This window comes from Malus domestica, chromosome 16 (genome assembly GCF_042453785.1).
Source record: "Malus domestica chromosome 16, GDT2T_hap1".
NCBI classification, from domain to species: Eukaryota; Viridiplantae; Streptophyta; class Magnoliopsida; order Rosales; family Rosaceae; genus Malus; species Malus domestica.
In genome coordinates, this window is record NC_091676.1 from 38,845,993 (window position 1) to 38,866,417 (window position 20,425).

At 40.4% G+C, this 20,425-nt stretch overlaps 1 protein-coding gene across 2 annotated transcripts; it reads right to left on the reverse strand.

Annotated features, from left to right (window-relative positions):
* Positions 1–942: 942 nt before the first annotated feature.
* LOC114821925 (protein FAR1-RELATED SEQUENCE 3-like) lies at positions 943–20,154 on the reverse strand. Of its 2 annotated transcripts, none has more exons than XM_029095398.2 (6): positions 19,802–20,154; positions 17,055–19,405; positions 16,873–16,962; positions 16,402–16,551; positions 13,932–14,048; positions 943–1,419 (listed from the first exon to the last, which is right to left on the reverse strand). In XM_029095398.2, exons 2-6 carry the CDS (start codon positions 19,302–19,304, stop codon positions 1,375–1,377), a joined length of 2,652 nt encoding a protein of 883 aa, XP_028951231.1. In that variant the 5' UTR covers positions 19,305–19,405; positions 19,802–20,154; the 3' UTR covers positions 943–1,374. The 2 variants fall into 2 exon arrangements, with proteins under 2 accessions (XP_028951231.1, XP_028951230.1); XM_029095397.2 differs by having other exon boundaries at positions 13,932–14,081; positions 19,802–20,151.
* Positions 20,155–20,425: the final 271 nt, after the last annotated feature.

Sequence of the window (20,425 nt, forward strand, 5' to 3'; positions counted from 1 at the left end):
TTTTTGATCAACTTCGTTAGAATTTTATCAAAATAAGTTATGTTGGAAGAACCATTGCTACAATTCAGATCACACAACTCATCCAAACGTATAACTGTGACCATTTTCGTCAACTTTATCAGAATTTTATCAAAATGAGTTATGTTGAAAATACCATTGCTACAACGGTTAAAGTCGAAGGATCATTGCTCTAGTTAAAGTTGATGGATCATTTCTCCAGTTGAATTAAAGTTAGGAACCAATAATAATGAATTTTTAGTTAAGGAACCATATCTGCACATTTAGATGAGTTGAAAGACCAATGGTAATAGATTTTTAGTGAAGGGACCATATCTGCACATTTTGATGAGTTGAAGAACCAATGATAATGAATTTTTAGTTAAAGGACTATTGCTCTAATTGAATTAAAATTAAAGAACCGTTGCTACAATTTACTTTTTTAATAAATGTGTCGTGCAATACCCCCCCCCCCACACAAAAAAAAAAAAAGAATAATATAACCCGATTCTAGTAGGGTGGACCATGGTGGTATCGGCCGTAATTGTACATTGTATATTTCGCCTCTGTGGGTTGAGATTATCTGCTGGAAAATCATGGAGCTCGATCCTTGTACCGATGACTTGCGAGGACATGATCAGCAACAGCAACACTGCTAGCCTCAGGTGCTCCTTGACAAATTCAAGAGTGAAAGCTAATTTCATGGTGGAGGAGGAGATGAATTTTTCTCACTCAAACTATGCAAACCATATTTTATTTTTTTATTTTTCCAAACTGCATACAAACCAATATTTGTACAGATAAATCCAATTTCCTCCTCCTCCTCCACCTCATTCTTCTTCTTCTTCCAAAAAAACATAAAAAAAATAAATAAATAAATAATCCAAGTTCCTCAACATTAATAAAAAGACATTAGTGCAGATGGATCTCTGAGCCCCTGAAATATGGTTAGAAAATTATATACTCCTTACTCTCCTTGCAACTGATAGTGTCAAGCAAAACAATCGAATTCACATCTTGTGCTACAACGTAAGAAAAACAAACAAAAAAAACACAACTGCAAACTTACAGCTATTAGAATTGCCCCTACCAATTCCGTTTGAAGAAATTTCTGAACAAGCATGTCAAATAGTGGCACCCCCTAATTTCTTCCACCACATAGACCTATCAAATCTTTTTGACGATTTGGATTTTCTTGCGCTACATGTACAAATATGTTGACAACAATCTTACACAAAAAGGGGAGAGGCCTATGCAAAGCGACAAATGTAGCAGCTGCGAGCACCCCAAACTTGATAAGTGGTCACCTCCCCCGTGGAGACCAGATGTCACATGCACCTGGGGTTACAGTTTGGCAAGTAGAATAATAAGATGCCCTTACTTCCGCTGCTTTTTAGCAAGGGACTCCGACTGGATCTCAGCCTGCCAATTTAAACTTTCACATAAGTAAACAGTAAAAGAAATTGAGTAATCACTCAACACAAACACAATGTCTAGGAATTTCCTACTTTAATTTTGCCACACTCCAGGTTTGTTTTTCTTGTTCCTTTTTTATCAAGTACATTGTATTAATAATAAAAGGAGGCAAAGTCCCAGTATATGTTGGGTATACATCTATAAGTGTAGTAAATCAATAAACTCTGTCAACCCATTGTTCCTGCGTACATTCCTATTCTGTAACCCCCAAAGAGTGCATGTGTAGTTCTATGGCTGGGTGCAGTCTTTGTACAACAACAACAACAACAACAAAGCATTTTCCCACTAAGTGAGGTCTGTGGATGCAGTCTTTGTACAAGATAAAAAAATACCACTGTACCATCTTTGTCATCAACGAAAGTCTACTTCTCTTCCTCCAAGGAAGCCACAACAATCCATGTTGTTTGTTAGGGAGACGAAGTCATAGTGTGAAGTGTAAAAGAATAAATTAAAGAGTATAACGTAGTGAGAGCAGAGGGATTGTGATGAACCATTAAACAAGTGTATATGGACAACCAGAGATACCAAACTGAGATTAGAGAAACTGAAAATCTAAAGTGGACGTAAACTAATATAACGCATCCGAAGATGTTAATTACAATTTACTAAGAGAAATCCCTACACTGATGAGGGAAGACTGACAATACACCTTGTTGATGCACAAAATCAGTAAGGATTTTGGTACAACAGAAAGTGTTAAATTTGTGACCTTCGCTAGATTGCTCCGGTCACTAGTGTGGATAAGTATGTAAATGGATAGGGACAGGGAAGCAAACACAAGATGTACGTGGTTCACCCAGATTGGCTACGTCTACGGAGTAGAGGAGTTCTCATTAATTGTGACGGGTTTACATAAGTACATAGGTTCAAGCTCTTCTTTAGTGAGTACTAGTGAATGATTTAGTACAAATGATACTAAGAAATATTGTGAGAGAATGATCTCTATTTATAGAAGAGAGTTTCTAGTTTCATTCTGACATTGACACGTGTCGTGTTGTGATTGGCTTCTGATGTTGACACGTGTCGCGCTATGATTGGTTTCTGATGTCGACACGTGTCGCGCTGTGATTGGCCTTCTGTTTGTAGGGAAACTCTTCTGGGTCCTTGACGGTATAACGTTGACCGGTGCTCAGTAGTTTCGGGATTGGTCAAGTATGGTACAAACAGTGCTCCCCTAAGTTCCCGAGTGAGGGAAGCTCCTCGGTTGGAGACTTGCAAGATCTAAGCCATTGAGTAATCACGAAACTTCTAAGTACCGAAATGTGGTATCATTTTCACTTGCCTTATCTGTCTCATATGTAGATGTGGCATCTTCTTTGGAAGAACTTTTCCTCCATCCATGAGTGGTATCTTTAACCGATGAAGATGCACAAGGTAATGTATCAATTTTACTTGAAGCTTACTTGTAGTTTCGGGCTTGGTCAAGTGTGATACAAAACCCTATAGTAGGAGTCCCCCAAGTCGCCGAGCTAGGAGATTTGCCGAAAGAGGTAATAGACAAGGTAATCAATCAGACTTCCAAGCAAGCAACCTGGATTAGAGGTTCAACTTCGGCTTCCGGTTGATTGTTCTCCTTCTCCTTGTGTCGTAAACAGCAACAAGGATAAGGAGAAGCAAATGGAGAAGAGATGATATGAGATACTTTTGCTTTTGAAGAAGTAACTTTCCACAAGCTTATTCTTGAACTGGGCTGGACGGTTTTCTGGTTTCATCCAGAGTATAAGGCTGACTCAAGAATTTGAGAGTCAAAACAAGTCCATGAAATCAAGAGTGCGTTCGACCTTGATGATATGAGATACTTTTGTTGTTGACGAAGTAATAGATGAATCGGCATGTGTTCTGTTGCGCTTGTCTCCACATGCTTCCTTGTATCATTCTCACTTGCCCTATCTGTTCCTCAAGCAGATATGGTATCTTTTCTGGAAGCATAAGATGTTGAAGATGAGTACTCAAGAGCAATGCCAGGTAAGTAATCAGGCAAGGGGTTCTAGGCAATCAGTTCCTGACTGGAAGCTTGATTCCAAGTGCTGACTGATTGCTCTCTTTCTCCTTGTCTTGCAGGTAAGAACAAGGGCAAAGGAAAATACAGAGAAAAAGCATAATATGGAATACTGTTGCTTTTGACCTTGATGATATGAGATACTCTTGCTCTGGTGTGGCTGGTTTGTATAGGTATTATTGGGGGGGGAAGAAAGCTGAGTATTTCGAGAGGCTTCGTTGGGAGTGCCCTCTCAGATATGAGGAAGGGTTGAGCATTTTTGCAGGTCTACTTGTTCGTGGAGGATGGAGGTCGACATACATAGGAGTCTCCCTAACAACAAGTAGTAATGTTATTCCTTTACCCTTCTTGGTCGTAGCAATGTAGTGGGAGCTGCAAGCTTCAAGTGTTTTAACTTTGTCAGAGCACTTTGAAAAAATGGTATGTGGTATCTGGAAAGCTGATGTTGCGTGTGAAGATTGCAGACAAGCTTTATCCAAGGAAATCTGGCTCTCGAAGTTCGGAGAGCGATGCCTCTTCGGTTTTCGAACAAGCAATCTTGTCGGGAATCTGGCTGTCGAGATTCGGAGAGCGATGTGTCTTTGGCTCTCGAGATTCGGAGAGTGATGTGTCTTCGATTTTTGAGAAAGCAATCATGTTGGGAGCCTGGCTCTTGAGATTCAGAGAGCGGTGCCTCTTCGATTTTTGAGAAAGTACCCAGACCCTGCGTAAAGCGGGAGCCTTGTGCACTGGGTACGACCTTTTTTTTTTAATCCTGTTGGGAGTCTGGCTCTCGAGATTCGGAGGACGGTGCCTCTTCGATTTTTGAGCAAGTAATAATGCTATTCCTTTACCCTTCTTGGTCATAGCAGGAGCTGTAAGCTTCACATGTTTTAACTTTGTTAGAGCGCTTTGAAAAAATGGTCTGTGGTATCTGGAAAGCTGATGTTGCGTGTGAAGATTGCAGACAAGCTTTATCCAAAGAAATCTGGCTCTCGAGATTCAGAGAATGGTGCCTCTTCGATTTTTGAGAAAGCAATCCTGTTGGGAGTCTGACTCTTAAGATTTGGAGAATAGTGTCTCTTCGAATTTTGAGAGAGTAATCCTTTTGGGAGTCTGGCTCTCGAAATTCAAAGAGTGGTTCCTCTTCGATTTTTGAGCAAGCAATCTTGTTGGGAGTGGTCTCGAATGTGAGTAAAAGTTGGGCATTTTTGCCAATCTGCCTTGTCACGGAGCACAGAGGTTGACACACATTGGGACTTTCTAGTTATCAAGTAGTGGTGCTGTTCCTTTGCCCTTGTGGGTAATAGTAGGATAGTTGGATCTTCAAAATTTATGTGTCTAAACTTTGTCAAAGATCTTTGGGAAAGTTATATGTGGTACCCGAGGAGTTGATGTTGCGTGTGGAAAGTGGTGCCTCTTTGAAATCCGGAGAGTGGTGCTTCTTCGGAATCTGGAGAGCGGTGCCTCTTCGATTTTTTAACCAACGGCTCTATTGCCCTTTCTTTTATAAGGACACCAATTGTGTGCAAGGAGTACATTCAGAGAGTTATTGCTTGTAGGAATTTTCCCTACTTCAGAGATTTATTGCACCTCATTTCTCCTTCATCATTTCTGAGAATGTCTGACCTATCCGACTGTCGTTTTGACTTGAACTTTGGTGAAAAGGCAGCCATGCCTTCTCAAGACAACATATGGCGCCCATCCTTCTTATCCCCTACTGGTCCTCTTACCGTTGGGGACTCTGTGATGAAGAATGATATGACCGCTGCGGTGGTGGCCAGGAACCTTCTCACTTCCAAAGATAACATACTACTTTCCAAACGATCTGATGAGTTGGCTATTAAGGATTATCTGGCTCTCAGTGTTCAGTGTGCAAGTTCTGTGTCTAATATGGCCCAACGCCTATTTGCTCGAACCCGCCAAGTTGAATCATTGACAGCTGAAGTGATAAGTCTCAAACAGGAGATCAGAGGGCTTAAGCATGAGAATAAACAGTTGCAAGATAGTATGAAGCTTTTGAGAATTTATAATTGTCCTCCATTGATGAAGTTTTGTTGAATTTCCCTTTTTTTTTTTTTTTTTTGGAAACTAGAAATTTGAAAATGTAGGAGAGACAACATATGCAAATTTTGCTTCCACACTGTTGAGCAAGAGATTGTGATGCAAGCCACACCTTGTAGTAGTCAAAGGTTTGGATGAACCATATAAATTGAATTTGCTTCGAAGGTATGAGAATTGTAATTGCCCCCCATTGATGAAGCTTTTGTTGGCACCATAAATTGATTTTCCTTCACACTGTCTTGATCAAGAGTGTGAAGCTTTTGAGAATTATGGTTGAACTCCTTTGATGAAGCTCTTGTTGGCATCATAAATTGGTTTTGCTTCACACTGTCTTGATCAAGAGTGTGAAGCTTTTGAGAATTGTGGTTGCTCTCCATTGATGAAGCTCTTGTTGGCACCATAAATTGGTTTTGCATCACACTGTCTTGATCAAGAGTGTGAAGCTTTCTACGAGTTGTAGTGATTACATTGTTACAGAAGGGAAATGTTTGAAGCAGATGCAAGAGGACTGAATAGCTTGATCTTCGTATGCCATGCACTGAAGTTGTTGGCTTGCAATAAGACTTTATTGGTGACTATAACTCTTGTTGGGCATAAGTGCTCCCCTAGTTGAGTTGTCAAGCTTGAGGGTTTTTGATTATTTGTGAATACTAGGAGTTCACATGTACAAATTATATCACTCGTCTTCTGGTAGGTGGAATGAATGGTGAGTTGCTTTCATCACTTGGTTGGTGGTACGAAGGTGAGTTCCTTCTTCCCCTGGTTTGTGGCATGAATGGCAAGTTGCCAAATGATATTAGAGTACGGGTTGTACATTTCATCACTTGGTTGGTGGCATGAAGGAGAGTACAGGTTGTACATTTCATCACCTTTTGAGAATTGTGGTTGCCCTCCATTGATGAAGCTCTTGTTGGCACCATAAATTAGTTTTGCTTCACACTGTCTTGATCAAGAGTGAAACTTTTGAGAATTGTGGTTGAACTCTTTTGATGAATCTCTTGTTGACACTATAAATTGGTTTTGCTTCATACTGTCTTGATCAAGAGTGAAGCTTTTGAGAATTGTGTTTGCCCTCCATTGATGAAGCTCTTGTTTTTGGCACCATAAATTTGTTTTGCTTCACACTGTCTTGATCAAGAGTGTGAAGCTTTTGAGAATTGTGGTTGCCCTTTATTGATGAAGCTCTTGTTGGCACCATAAATTGGTTTTGCTACACACTGTCTTGATCAAGAGTGTGAAGCTTTTGAGAATTGTGGTTGAACTCCTTTGATAAAACTCTTGTTGGCGCCATAAATTGGTTTTGCTTCACACTGTCTTGATCAAGAGTGTGTGAAGCTTTTAAGAATTATGGTTGCCCTCCATTGATGAAGCTCTTGTTGGCACCATAAATTGGTTTTGCTTGACACTGTCTTGATCAAGAGTATGTGAAACTTTTGAGAATTGTGGTTGAATTCCTTTGATGAAGCTCGTGTTGGCACCATAAATTGGTTTTGCTTCACACTGTCATGATCCAGAATGTGTGAAGCTTTTGAGAATTGTGGTTGCCCTCCATTGATGAAGCTCTTGTTGGCACCATAAATTGGTTGCTTTTGAGAATTGTGGTTGAACTTTTTTGATGAAGCTCTTGTTGGCACCATAAATTGGTTTTGCTTCATACTGTCTTGATCAAGAGTGTGTAAAGTTTTTGAGAATTGTGGTTGCCCTCCATTGATGAAACTCTAGTTGGCACCATAAATTGGTTTTGCTTCACACTGTCCTGATCAAGAGTGTGTGAAGTGTTTTACGAGTTGTAGTGTTTGCATTGTTACAGAGGGGAAATGTTTGAAGCAAATGGAAGAGGGTTGAATAGCTTGATCTTCGTATGCCATGCACTGAAGTTGTTGTTGGCTTGCAATAAGACTTTGTTGGTGACTATAACTCTTGTTGGGCATAAGTGCTCCCCTAGTTGAGTTGTCAAGCTTGAGGGTTTTTGATTATTTATGAATGCTAGGAGTTCACATGTACAAGTTGTACCACTCGTCTTCTGGTAGGTGGAATGAATGGTGAGTTGCTTTCATCACTTGATTGGTGGTACGAAGGTGAGTTCCTTCTTTCCCTGGTTTGTGGCATGAATGGCAAGTTGCCAAATGATATTAGAGTACGGGTTGTACATTTCATCACCTGGTTGGTGGCATGAAGGAGAGTACAAGTTGTACATTTTATTACCTGGTTGGTGGTATGAGTGGCAAGTTGCCAAATGATATTAGAGTATGGGTTGTACATTTCATCACCTGGTTGGTGGCATGAAGGAGAGTACGGGTTGTACATTTCATCACCTGGTTAGTGGCATGAATGACAAGTTACCAAATGATATTAGAGTATGAGTTATACATTTCATCACCTGGTTGGTGGCATGAAGGAGAGTACAGGTTGTACAGTTCATCACCTGGTTGGTGAGAATAAGGGCAAGGTGTCTAGGTACATTGTAGCAAGTGTCGAATGACATAAAATATGTTGAACCCTTTCAAAGCACAGTTGGCTTATGTATGAATGTGTTGAAATGTATGATTGAACGAATATACTGTGAAGCTGTTCGTTTATTTGTATAGTCTTGTTAACATATACTTAGACTTTGTTTCATGTTGGAAGCTTTCATGTTGAAGCATTCATGACGAAGCCTATGCCTTTGAGTTTTTCAACTTCTGCCTTCATTGCCTTGTACCATTCAGCGTTACAAGATCTTTGCTTCTGTCTCACTGGCTTGGTCTTGAGATCAATACTTAAGCGATGACAGATTATATCAGGAGAGATGCCTGGCATGTCTTTGTATGACCAGGCGAAGACCTCAGTGTTCTCTTGAAAAAAAGAGATCAATGCGAACCGAATGGGTGGTGACAAGGTGGTATCAATCTTCACCATGCGATCCGGATAATCTTTTGAGATAGAAACCTTCTCCAACTCTTCAATGGGTTGTGCTTGTTGGTTGAAAGAGTCATCTCGAGGATCGTCGGGTTGACTGTTGCCACCGTGAAGATCCAAGTTGGCTTCGTCTGGGCTGGTCTTTATGACTTGGTCATGTATAGAAAGGGTTTCCTTGGGCACATGCAGGTGATGTTGCTTGACCGAAGTGTTGTAACATGATCGTGCACTAAGTTGATCTCCTCTGATGTAACCATTGCCATAGGGGGTTGAAAATTTCATCAACAACATATGTGTGGATACCATGGCCTTGAGATCATTGATACATGTGCGTCCGAAGATGACATTGTATGCCGTTGGACAATCAACCACCAGGAAGTTAGTGGTAATGGTAGCTGTGTAAGGGCCTATACCAATGGTGAAAGGTAAGTGTATGCTCCCCAAAGGTTGCACGATATCATCGGAGAAGCTTATCAGAGGGGAAATCGAGCGGTCGAGCAAATGTTCAGCTACATTAAGTGCCCTGAAAGCTTCAGCAAACATGATATTAACCAAAGGCCCCTGATGTCTTCCACGTGAAACACTTGGTGGCCAGACCTTAAAGCTCGTTCACTATTTTACATGGCCCTGTTGGAAGATTTAGATATGGGTGTGCCACCACTTATGGAATATATCACATTTACCTGGCGTTGGTTACGGTTACCCCTTGGAGGGTGAAGGAGGAATTGATCAATTTTTCCTTCATGTGCCAAAGCTTCAATATGATCACCAAGGTTGATACACTTCTCGCCGTCATGGCCGTTATGCTCGTGGTAGCAGCAAAACGTGTCTGTGTTCTTCGTGGGCTTGTAATCTGGGTGCCTCGACTTTGGCTTCGGTATCAAGTGTGCCATGTTGGGGTAAATGGCCACGCATGTGGCGTTCAAAGGTGTGTATGCCTCATACCTCGGGGTAGGGGCTGTCCTGACACGTGCTTGACCCACTGTGTTGACTGCCTGGGGTCGAGGATTATCATGGCGATACCCTTTGTTATCGCGGTAATGTCTCTTACTCCTTTTACTAAAATGAGATTGGTGAGGATGGAAATCTTTCCTTTTACCCTGAGATTGATGTCTGTTGACTTGGCAAAGTATTAAGGTAGGGGGAGACACCGTTGCCGTTTGGAAGGTCGAGGTCTTCTCATTTGGTTGGATCTGGCTTCCACTCCTTACTTGCTGATAAGGGATGGTTGTGGGGGGTTTCCCTTGATATGTCCTTGCCTCGGCGGAGGCATGCTTGTAAGCCTGTGCCATCACCTCAGTAAGTCTTCCAAGTGTTGGCATTGATCATGTACTTGAAGAAATAATCACGTAGGCCTGCCGTGAAGGCCTTGAGGGCGGTCTTGTCATCTGCCTCAGTGCAGTGATAATACTTACGGCTGAAACGACCATCATACTCTCGTAGTGACTCGTCCAGCTTCTGGCGAATAGTGTACAAGTTATCTGCAGAATGCAAGCGATCGGTCTGGAAGATGTGTTGAGAGACAAACAGTTTCCTTAGTTCCTTAAATGAGTATACTGTCAGGTGGAAGACGACAATACGAGTTTAGAGCTCCGCCAGAGAGGGTGGAGGGGAAGAGAAGACATCGCTCTTCGTCGGTGTGCATCCGATATGCTATGGTGGACTCAAAGAGGTTAAGGTGTTCAATTGGATCCTCTCTTCCAGTATAGAGTTGTAAACCAAGCTTTTGTTTTGTCTTCGCTTGAAGGGGGGTGTCAAGGATCCTTCTTGTGAGAGGGCCAGGCCTGAGTTGGTTTCAGTCAGGTATCTCGGCCTGACGTTCGGCCTTCAACTTGTTTACTTCCTCAAGGAGCTGTAGGACAAGAGGGTCTTGAGTGGAGTCATGTACCACTGGGATTTTCTTTCGTAAGTCTTCATCGCCTCTTGGAAGTAGGAAAGTTTGAGCAAGAGCATGTGACTTTTCCTTGGACTCGTCGTATTGACTTGTAGGGCAAGTCTATCGAAATACCTCAGAGTCCCCTGTACCTTCATGTTCCTTTAGGACATGTTGTTCCTTCCTTAGATTGGCAGCTGGCCTGGGTCGTGGGAGGGGACCAAGTCTTTCAGAAACCCTTGGGTCATTGATCTTCGAGCATATGTGGAGGGGATTCTCTCGACGTTGCTTTAGGAAGTCTCGGTAATCATGATAAACGCTTTCGATCCTTCCAACCCTTCTGCAAGGAGGTGTCTTCCTCCATTTCTCCTGCTTCGGGTCGAAGCAGCTGGGTTGAGAAAAGTCTCATGTTGATCAATGTTTTGATGATTAGCTCGCTCCTCCTCAGGGATACCCATGTCGAAGGAATGTGACCCTCCATGTTGGGGGGCACCTAGATGATGGTTGATGTCTACAGGGGCAACAAGCTCGCGTGTTTGAGTATGCATAGTTTCGTGGAGCATCTCAAAGAGCTTCTCATATTGCTCCTGGAGGACCTCATTCTTCATTGCTATCTTGTTGTTCTGAGCTTCTAGCTCATCAACTTTAGCTTGAAGAGCAACCCTCTTTCCTTCCTTCTTTCGTTGCTTCGCACTAGGTGCAAGAGGGGTGTCATTCTGTGTACTGTAGCTTCCTTCGCTCCTCATGTTGGAGAGGGATGCTTGGTCAAAAGAGAGTACTAATGGTGGAAACCAGCTTGACAAAGCTGAAGAGAGTGGAAATAAGTGTTGTTCCCACAGACGGCGCTAAATGTTGATGAGAGTGGGAATAAGTGTTGTTCCCACATACGGCGCTAAATGTTGATGCACAAAATCAATGAGGATTTTGGTACAACAGAAAGTGTTAAGTTTATGACATTCGCTAGATTGTTCCGGTCACTAGTGTGGATAAGTATGTAAATGGATAGGGACAGGGAAGCAAACACAAGATGTACGTGGTTCACCCAGATTGGCTACGTATACAGAGTAGAGGAGTTCTTATTAATTGTGAAGGGTTTACACAAGTACATAGGTTCAAGCTCTCCTTTAGTGAGTACTAGTAAATGATTTAGTACAAATGACATTAGGAAATATTATGAGAGAATGATCTCTATTTATAGAAGAGTTTCTAGTTTCATTCTGACATTGACACGTGTCGTGTTGTGATTGACTTCTGATGTTGACACGTGTCGTGTTGTGATTGGCTTCTGATGTTGACACTTGTCGCGCTGTGATTGGCCTCCTGGTTGTAGGGAAACTCTTCTGGGTCTTTGACGATATAACGTTGACCGATGCCCAGTAGTTTCGGGATTGGTCAAGTATGGTACAAACACAACTCAACGTTAAGAGCTCCCAAAAGCCTACTAAATCCTAGAAGGACGCAAAACAAAAAGTATGAGTGAGTATAAATAAAGATTTCTAAAAATCATCTCTTTCGAACATACTAACCCATTTTGTTTTGCGCCCCTCCAGGATTTAGTAGGCTTTGGTGCTCTTGCCATCGAGGCATGGTGGCATAGACTTCCCACATCATTGTAGGGACTTTTCTTAGTAAATTGTAATTAACATCTTTGGATGTGATACATTAGTTTACTTCCGCTTTAGATTTTTAGTTGCTCCGATGTGAGTTTGGTATCTCTGGTTTTTCATCCCATACACTTATTTAATGGTTCATTTGGTATCTCTGGTTTTTCATCCCATACACTTATTTAATGGTTCATCACACTCTACGGACTCTGTTTTCACTACTTTATTTTGTACTCTTACTTTAATTTATTCTTTTACACTTGACCTTTTGTCACCCTAGCACACTTCAATTCGGGTGTCCAGGGTTGGATATCTAGGTTGGGGTATGTCAGTTTGGTATCAGAGCTTAGGTTTGCGAAATTAATGTTATGATCTCTGATAGGTTTACGCAGTCCTGCTTTCATCACACACGCTATGTTATGCACTGATACCAGTTTGGTATTAGAGCAAAGGTCTTGGGAATCCCTTGGCTTTTACACCTAAGGTGTAACATCAATCTTCTGTTAGTTCTAGATTTCTTCCTTGAGACTTGCCACCTCGACGTCGTTGAGGTGGTATGAAGGCGACTTGCCTGATTTTGAGCAACTTACTGTTGCTACTCAGTTCATGATGACCCGGAAGAGAGACGAGTTCATGGACTTGATGCAGGGTAAGATGTCAGTTGTTGAGTACCATCAAAAGTTAACTGACCTATCCCGCTAGTGTCCTGCCATCATTGCCAACCCATCCGAATGCTCCACCAATTTAAGAAAGAGACCTGCAAACAATTCCAATCTCTGGCAGCATCTACTAGGTGTACCACATACCAGGAATTCTATGAGGCTTTACTTCGTGTTGAGGATTCTAAAAATGCCCCTAGTGACAATGTTGGTGATGAGAGTGGTAGCACTCAGCTGAAGAGCACGGGGGGCAGTCGTCTTTTGGTCACCAGTAAAGTCAACCTTTCGAATGGAGTGGCTACAATTCTGGATAATCTAGTGAAGGATCTAGTTCCAGCACACCCTGTTCTGAGGGTAAGTCTAACGATAATTCTCACTTCTGTCCTTAGGGAAGTTCGAGAAACCCTAGTGCTTAGAATCTAGACGATACTTGTGACGACCATTCAAACAAGACATAGGAGAGGGCCTAATTCTTAAGTAACAACAATTAACGAATTGTTTAGGAGAAATATCAAGTATCATTGGGTGAGTGAAGCGTGCTAGTTTAGCTTCAATGGGTTTAATGCTAAGAACTTTTGGTTTCCCAAATTAAGGTCCAATATAGACGATAGCATCAACATCCACCTGTGTTCATGGATAGGGAAATCTACTCAATTGCTATGGCCATCACTGTAAGGGAGATTCAGATTTCGTTTTCACAAAAACGAAAAGAAAAAAAAATTGTAATTTTCTTGTGTTTATTTTAAACGATCATTCTATGTGTATTTTCTCCTATCACTGATTCACTCATACCCATCATATCCGCTCCGTATTGTCTCATTTTCCCTTCTCTATCATTAATATCAAATCAAAATACAATAACCAAACACAAAAAAAGTCACCAGAAAGGACCTAATAAGATATCTAGGATGAAGTGTAATAAGATATCTATTTAAGGGGAGGGGGATAGAGAGATCCCTTTAGTATAATTTTTATTTAGTTTATATAAAATATTATGTTTACTATAAAAAAAATATTGCCAGATGATTACCAATAAATTACAATACTATCGAAAACGTTGAATTCCATACTATCTATGTGATTTAGAATTTTGGAGATACACCTGCAAGATGTTCATCATCTAAATCAAATTACCAATAAATTCTTTGTATGGTTGATTAGGTTTTCTCTTCAGCTTTCGGCCTATAGTGGCCAGTAAATTCTTAAATTCTCTCTGTTGTACAACCTAAATACTTGATTCTAGGCACTAACTTTCAAACTAGTAATCATTTACTAGGGAACATAAACATTTCAGAAATTTTTTGTGATACATAAATCAGCATATATGAAGTAGATAAACCAAAAACAAGACATCAAACGCAGAATTGGTTGAGAAAGCTTACAGCAGTTGAAAGCTGCTCACGGATGTAGGCCATTGATCTTAGCATGGCACCCAATGTATCCCTAGAAACTTGAAACTTGACCTCTGACTCCCCTGAAGTTGTCTCTGTGTCTTGAAGCTGAAGAAATAGATAAAGATTATGCATCTTAACCTGTCAAACATTAAGTAAACGGGAAAACAAAACCTTCAAAACAAAAAAGACAACAAAATCTTATCACAATTCTAGAAGTGACATCTATAAAATTTTCATTTCAAATCCAGAATAGTTAACAGAGATGTACTTAAGGCTATAATGTAAGACTTACATTGAGAGTATTAGTTTCATTTGAGGACTAAAAATTTAATTTGTTACAACCTACACAATGTGTTAGCCCTCATCTTAAGAGGTTTAAGAAATGTTAAGCTTACCATAGTACATCCCTTCAATTGCAACCTCTAGATAATTATAAAAGTTGAGCTATTTAATATAAATGGTGGCGAGAGTCCACATATCAGGGGGACGGACGCAATTAGCAGTCAGTGTTCCACATCCCAATAGCTCAAGCCTTTCGGGATGATGGTCGACCAACAAAACATATCAACAAGGATAGAAACTGTCACATTTTGGAAGGTTTTAATCAGGTAGTTAGAATTGGGCCAAATCATTTAATGTGTGTGTGTGAGGAGAGAGAGAGAGAGAGAGGTTACAAGAGTTTATCTAGGCAAGTTTTAGGAATTTTACTAGTGCTAAAATCAAGAATAATATAACAAAAAGGTTTGTACACCAAGTACGCTTTTAGGGTTTTAAAAGGTACAGCGGGTAACAGATTATATGTTGCAATTCCAATAGCCACAAGTAGAAATGTCTGATTAAATGATGCAATTCTTATATCTTCTTGTCTCATTTGATAATCTAGTTGATGTCCCCCTCCTCTAACACTTACATTTTACAACCAATAAAATATGCAATGAAACCAATAACATTTTTTTTTTTTTGAACAACTGAAACCAATAACATATGCAATGAATTCATGTCTACCAAAATTACAATGGTTGATGTCCCACTGTCCTATCAGCAACTGTGTGAAATAAATCATTGCAACTGCATTCCCATTTTTTAGAAAAGGACCAAACATGTGAAAACTAGTAATGAACCCTCTTTCTTTAGGGTCAGTGTGGTGACCATTTCGCTTTTAGTTGTTAGAGATTGACGAGAAATACATGGGAGAAAGGAGAGATAAAAGAAGGGTGGAGGAATATTGGTAGGAGGGATATAGAATGGTACACAAAACAAAATTTAAAACCGAAAGCTGACACTTTCAAGTTTTTGTTTCATACATCTTCGTTTCTCCAACTTCCCCCACACCACTCTCCCTCAACCTGTCTTCATCCCCTCCTTTACTCCATATATTTTCCCTCTATCACTAAAAAATATGATAAGATGGGAAAGTCTTTCCTGAGACGCTTTGAAATGATATAAATTATTTCTTTTCTGTAGTAGGAAGGAAAGAAACTGCTCATCTAATAAATACATTGTTCTTTTGGTAGAAAACAGAATGACTATCATGAATTAAAAGGGCGGAGTATGATCCAAGTGAACCCGCAATGCTTTTGAAAAAAAAAATGCAACCTTCCAATGCAAGAAACAACAAAGCAACATTTGTTCTACGGGACAACAGTAAAGTAACCTGGAAAAATTAAGAAACAGAAGCTTCCCAATCCATATTTAAAAGAAAGGCTGTCATGAAACCCAGACAAAACCTAAGCCATAATCTAGCCTTATCCAAGAAGAAGTCCACAAACTCCCCAACCTTCCCTCACAACTTAGGCTGTTTCCTTCCCCAAAAAGTCACTACCAATAAAGGATTTCGCAGAGAGAGAGATAGAGAGAGAGTATGAAAGCTCTGTGAAGTTCCTCTAAACATAGTGCACCAGTCAGGGTATAAACAAAATTTGGCCTCTTCCACTGATGGACCAGAGAGGTATTCACCCTTCAATGAGCAACAATCCAAGCCAAAAGTTGGACCTCAGGAAAAACTTTGGCCTTTCAAAACTTATAGTATGGATTGGAAATAGAGACAGTGCAATCCATTATTAAAAAATAAAGTAACACTAAAACAGGGATCTCATGCCGATATATCCTTCCAAAACAGTATCCATCCCTCTTTCCTGCTGTGAGTTGGAGCTTCAAATACAACACATTAAGGGATTGAAATATGCTTTTCCAAGGCAGCCTACACCGGTTAACAGAAAGATAAAATTGGAAAAACTTATTGAACACAGCCTAGAGTATTCTGAATTGATTAACCATAATTCCGCTTGCAGAAGACCCAGCTATGAAAGGGTGTTTCCAAGTGGAAACCCCATTGGCTGTACCCACACAAGGAATCAAAAGGTATTGGGAATGAACAAACAACATGAGGGAGAAAAGTGGTTCACCAAGCAGTCTGACCAAATTTAGGAGATATAGGTTTGAAACTTTGACTCCATACCTTCAAATTTATAACAGCAACCTTATTAGCCGGTGTTGATAGTTGATCACTGATGTAGGACATGGACCTTAACATTGGCTCCAATGAAACCCTTGAGAGCTGAAACTTAACCTCTGATTCAGTTGATGGAATTCTGCTATAATCTTGCAACTGCAGTGGTCATAATAGAGATGTTTAAGAAGAAAAATATGGAAGAAAGAGAACACTCTTGCTAAGCTTGACAGTGCAAACCCGAGAATTCCACTAGAACAATGCTACATCTCAGAATTAAGTGCAGTAATAATACCATATGAAGAGATAGCCTAAATGAAGGATTTAAAAAGATTTCATGCAAGTCAGGCATCCTGGGGTCTGATTATCAAATACAGTAAACTTGAGCTAAATTTATTTGATAATACATTATGTCACAACTAATGAAATTTATTTGATAATACATAATGTCACAACTATTGTGTCATTTCTCATTTGTACCTTCAGGTTAATGACAGCTACTCTATTTCCTGGTGTTGAATTCTTATTTTCCATGACCCAAGTCATTGACTTTAGACACGGAAGTACCACCTGCAAAAAAGCCCTGATCAATGCCATGAACTTGCAATCAGAACAAAAGGGACTAGAAGTACAGCAACAAAACAAAGAATTCTTTTCCATACCATATTCTCAGGAGTACCATCATCTCGATGAAGAGATACAGGGGCCATCCGTGGAAAATTCAAGTCAGAAACATTTTGAGCAGGTGCACCAGCATCATTCAAATTAAAACGCCTCATTACTTCATCATGGTGTGGCCACAACAGTGGAGTCATATCTGATGTTGATGTCGAGTTTTTCTTGTCATCATAGCCAGTCACATTACTTTGAGAGCTAGGAGGTGCAACTTTAGCAACATTTTTTTTCACAACAGAAACCTTCTTCCCACCATCTTTAAGAGCAGTCATTGCTGCAATAAAAGTTTCTGTAGTGGTTGCCCCATCCTCTGCATATTTGATGGCTTCTCGACACAGATTGTTGTACCGTAAAGTTAGAGACTCTTGGCCATGTAACTTCCCACTATGTTCATCTGGGTTAGTTCCATTCTTTGCATTTCTTGTCCATCGTTTCAAAATATAATAGGAAGGCAATGTAAGCACATTTGTTACAGTAAATACAGTCAAAACATGTCTACAAAGAATGCCTGAATACTCAAACATTTGACAACTACAGTTAGCTCTCATCTCCGGATAGTTAAATGTAACGATGTATGCCTTGCTGTCGTCTTCGAATTTTGCAACTCTAAATGTGCTAATAGCTCCATCACCTTCAATCCTATTTGCTGTGTACACAAAAGTCTCAACTAGCTCTTCTTGAAATTTTGAAAAAATCTTTCTTGTATAAAGATTGGCTGCTTGTTTCTCCATGGGTGATGGTGTTCTCAAAACTGGCGTTGTACAAATTGTATCAAAGTCTGCTTCTATTTCCCTTTCAAACCAATTCTCCAAAGCTCTTTCATATTGCCTAAAGAACAATGGTAATGTGGTCTGTTGATTCACATAGCCTTCAAAGAAGGAACCATCGTACCCTTGATTGGGAGATATGGCAGCAAAAAAGGAATCCCGGAAATACACAGGTACCCACTGAGCACGAGCATGGTATAACGATTCAATCCAATCATTTCTCCTGAGGTCATATTTATCAAGGATAGAATCCCATGATAATTCAAACTCCTCGACAGTTTCAGTCAAGTTGATACAATTATAAAGTTCCAGCTGGAAATTGGGGTGTGCATGGCATACATGTGCCAACCTATCCTGGCCTTCTCTTAAAACATGCCACTTGCTAATGCAGTGACGGACTTCTGGAAACACCTGAGAAACTGCTGTCTGTATGGTTCTGTCCTGATCAGTCATAATCGAAACAGGAGAGCAATCATTCATTGCTGTAAGGAATGTCTTGAACAACCAAATAAAAGATGCTTCAGACTCATCTAGAAGTAATGCACAACCAAACAAAACCATTTGACCATGATGGTTCACTCCGGTAAATGGAGCAAAGGGCACCCTATACTGATTGACTCTGTATGTGGTATCCAGTGTCACAGAATCACCAAAGTGACAGTACGCGGTTCTTGACCTCGCATCTGCCCAGAACACATTTGCCATGTGATTATCTTCATCAAGTTGTATTGCATAAAAGAAACCAGGGTTCTCAGCCTGCATTTTCTTGAAATACTCCAGCAAATTCTGAGCATCCTTCCCTAGTGTCCTCCTTCGACTACTAGGCCTAAGAGCATGATCAACTGTTACAGCATTCTTGATAGGCCTATTTGATTCTGCAGATGAAGTATTCCTAACTACACGGTTTTTCTCTACAATGGTATGGTTTCCATGGTTTCCATCCATTGATACATACATAACACCACTGGGAACAATCCCTACTCCTTGATAAGTTTCAGCTGCGTTCTTTGCTGCACCAGCAAAATGCCGGCGAGGCCGGATATATTGCATTTTAGCAGGATTCACTAATGCATGACTATGCTCCTTCACAAATTTCGTTGAAACCCACTTGTCTTGATCCTTTAACTCTATCCTAAGCATTGCATCACAACTATCAGCATGCCTTCTTTTCAAACCCTCTCTGCCACATACAAACTCCCGAGCTATGGTTGTCCCATCAGGTTTAGAACGACTGGATTGACCAACTTTAGAGCTAAAACCCAAACGCCTGGCGTATTCATCATAGAAAGTCTTACCAGCCTCTTCAGAAGTAAATTCCATACCCACGTATGGCTCAGAAATCCCATCTTCATCATGAGCCTCTGAATTTTTGCCATTATTCACTTCTACACCTTCACTTTGTTCAGCATCACCATCATCCGCCATCCCACAATGCACCATTCCTTCGACATCAACCACTTCAACATCCATACTAAACCCACTGTAATGCTAAAGAATAGAATACTTACCTTTCGATCGAATCAAATAGCAGAGCACCATGTGTTTCATTAACACAGAAAATGTAGTTCAATCTGCACACGGTCCCAAGCACACAAACTGGTTCATGGCTGAGCTTAAAAAATATGGGATATATGTATGTATTACCTATAATTACAGAATGTAAATTTTGAATCTTTGAAAAAGCCGAAATTATCAATGGATATCGGAGAATTGTAATATCGACCAGAAATAGAAATATCCAGCATAATGGTGCCCAAAACCCGAAATTGACATGAACAAGATGAAATGAGTAAATTTTTATCCATCAATGGCGTTTTTTTAATCCTACTAACGCAATTGAAACCCACAATTACCAAAATTAATCCCTAATTTCACTCACGCAGAAAATTAAAATCAACTAATGAACATGAACGAAAACCAATCAGTGAGCACAGAAAGAAGGACATAAATTCAGAGTCACCACTTACAACTGGTCCAGGCTTTCAGCGCCTTCGCAGCTCCAATTCAACACCGCGTAGTAATTGCACCACTTTCAGTTCCGCCATGGATTCGTCGGCAACAATTTCAGGGCACCACCTCTACAAAATTAAATGATGCCTTCAACTTCAAATTGACACCCCCAATCGAGCATGGCAGAGCAGAGCAAAAAAACCCTTGTTCGGCTTCTTCTTCTAATTCAGATTTGACCTTCGAATCCGCAGAGCCTCCGGTTTGTTGGTTGGTTTGTTTGTTTGTTTGGGTCTCCTTCTCCAACCCTGCCCACTTCTGTGTGTCTCTTTCCCAAAACCCCACTTTCGAGTGTCAATGTTTATTAATTTCTATTCCATCTTTCTCCTTCGATAGATTTATGAATTTTGAAAAAATGTAAAATATCCCTTTTTGAGGCATTTTGTATCTAGCATTAGAGATGCCCTTTGTGAATAGGAATGTGATATCCACACATCCAATTTTACTTCTCACACATACTTCTAATTTTCGACTGTTGGATCGGATGAATTGAAGAAAATCAACAAACAAAAATTAACAAGGGATGTGTGAGAAGTAATTTGAGGTGTGTGAATAGCACACCCTTGTGAATATTGGTAATGGGT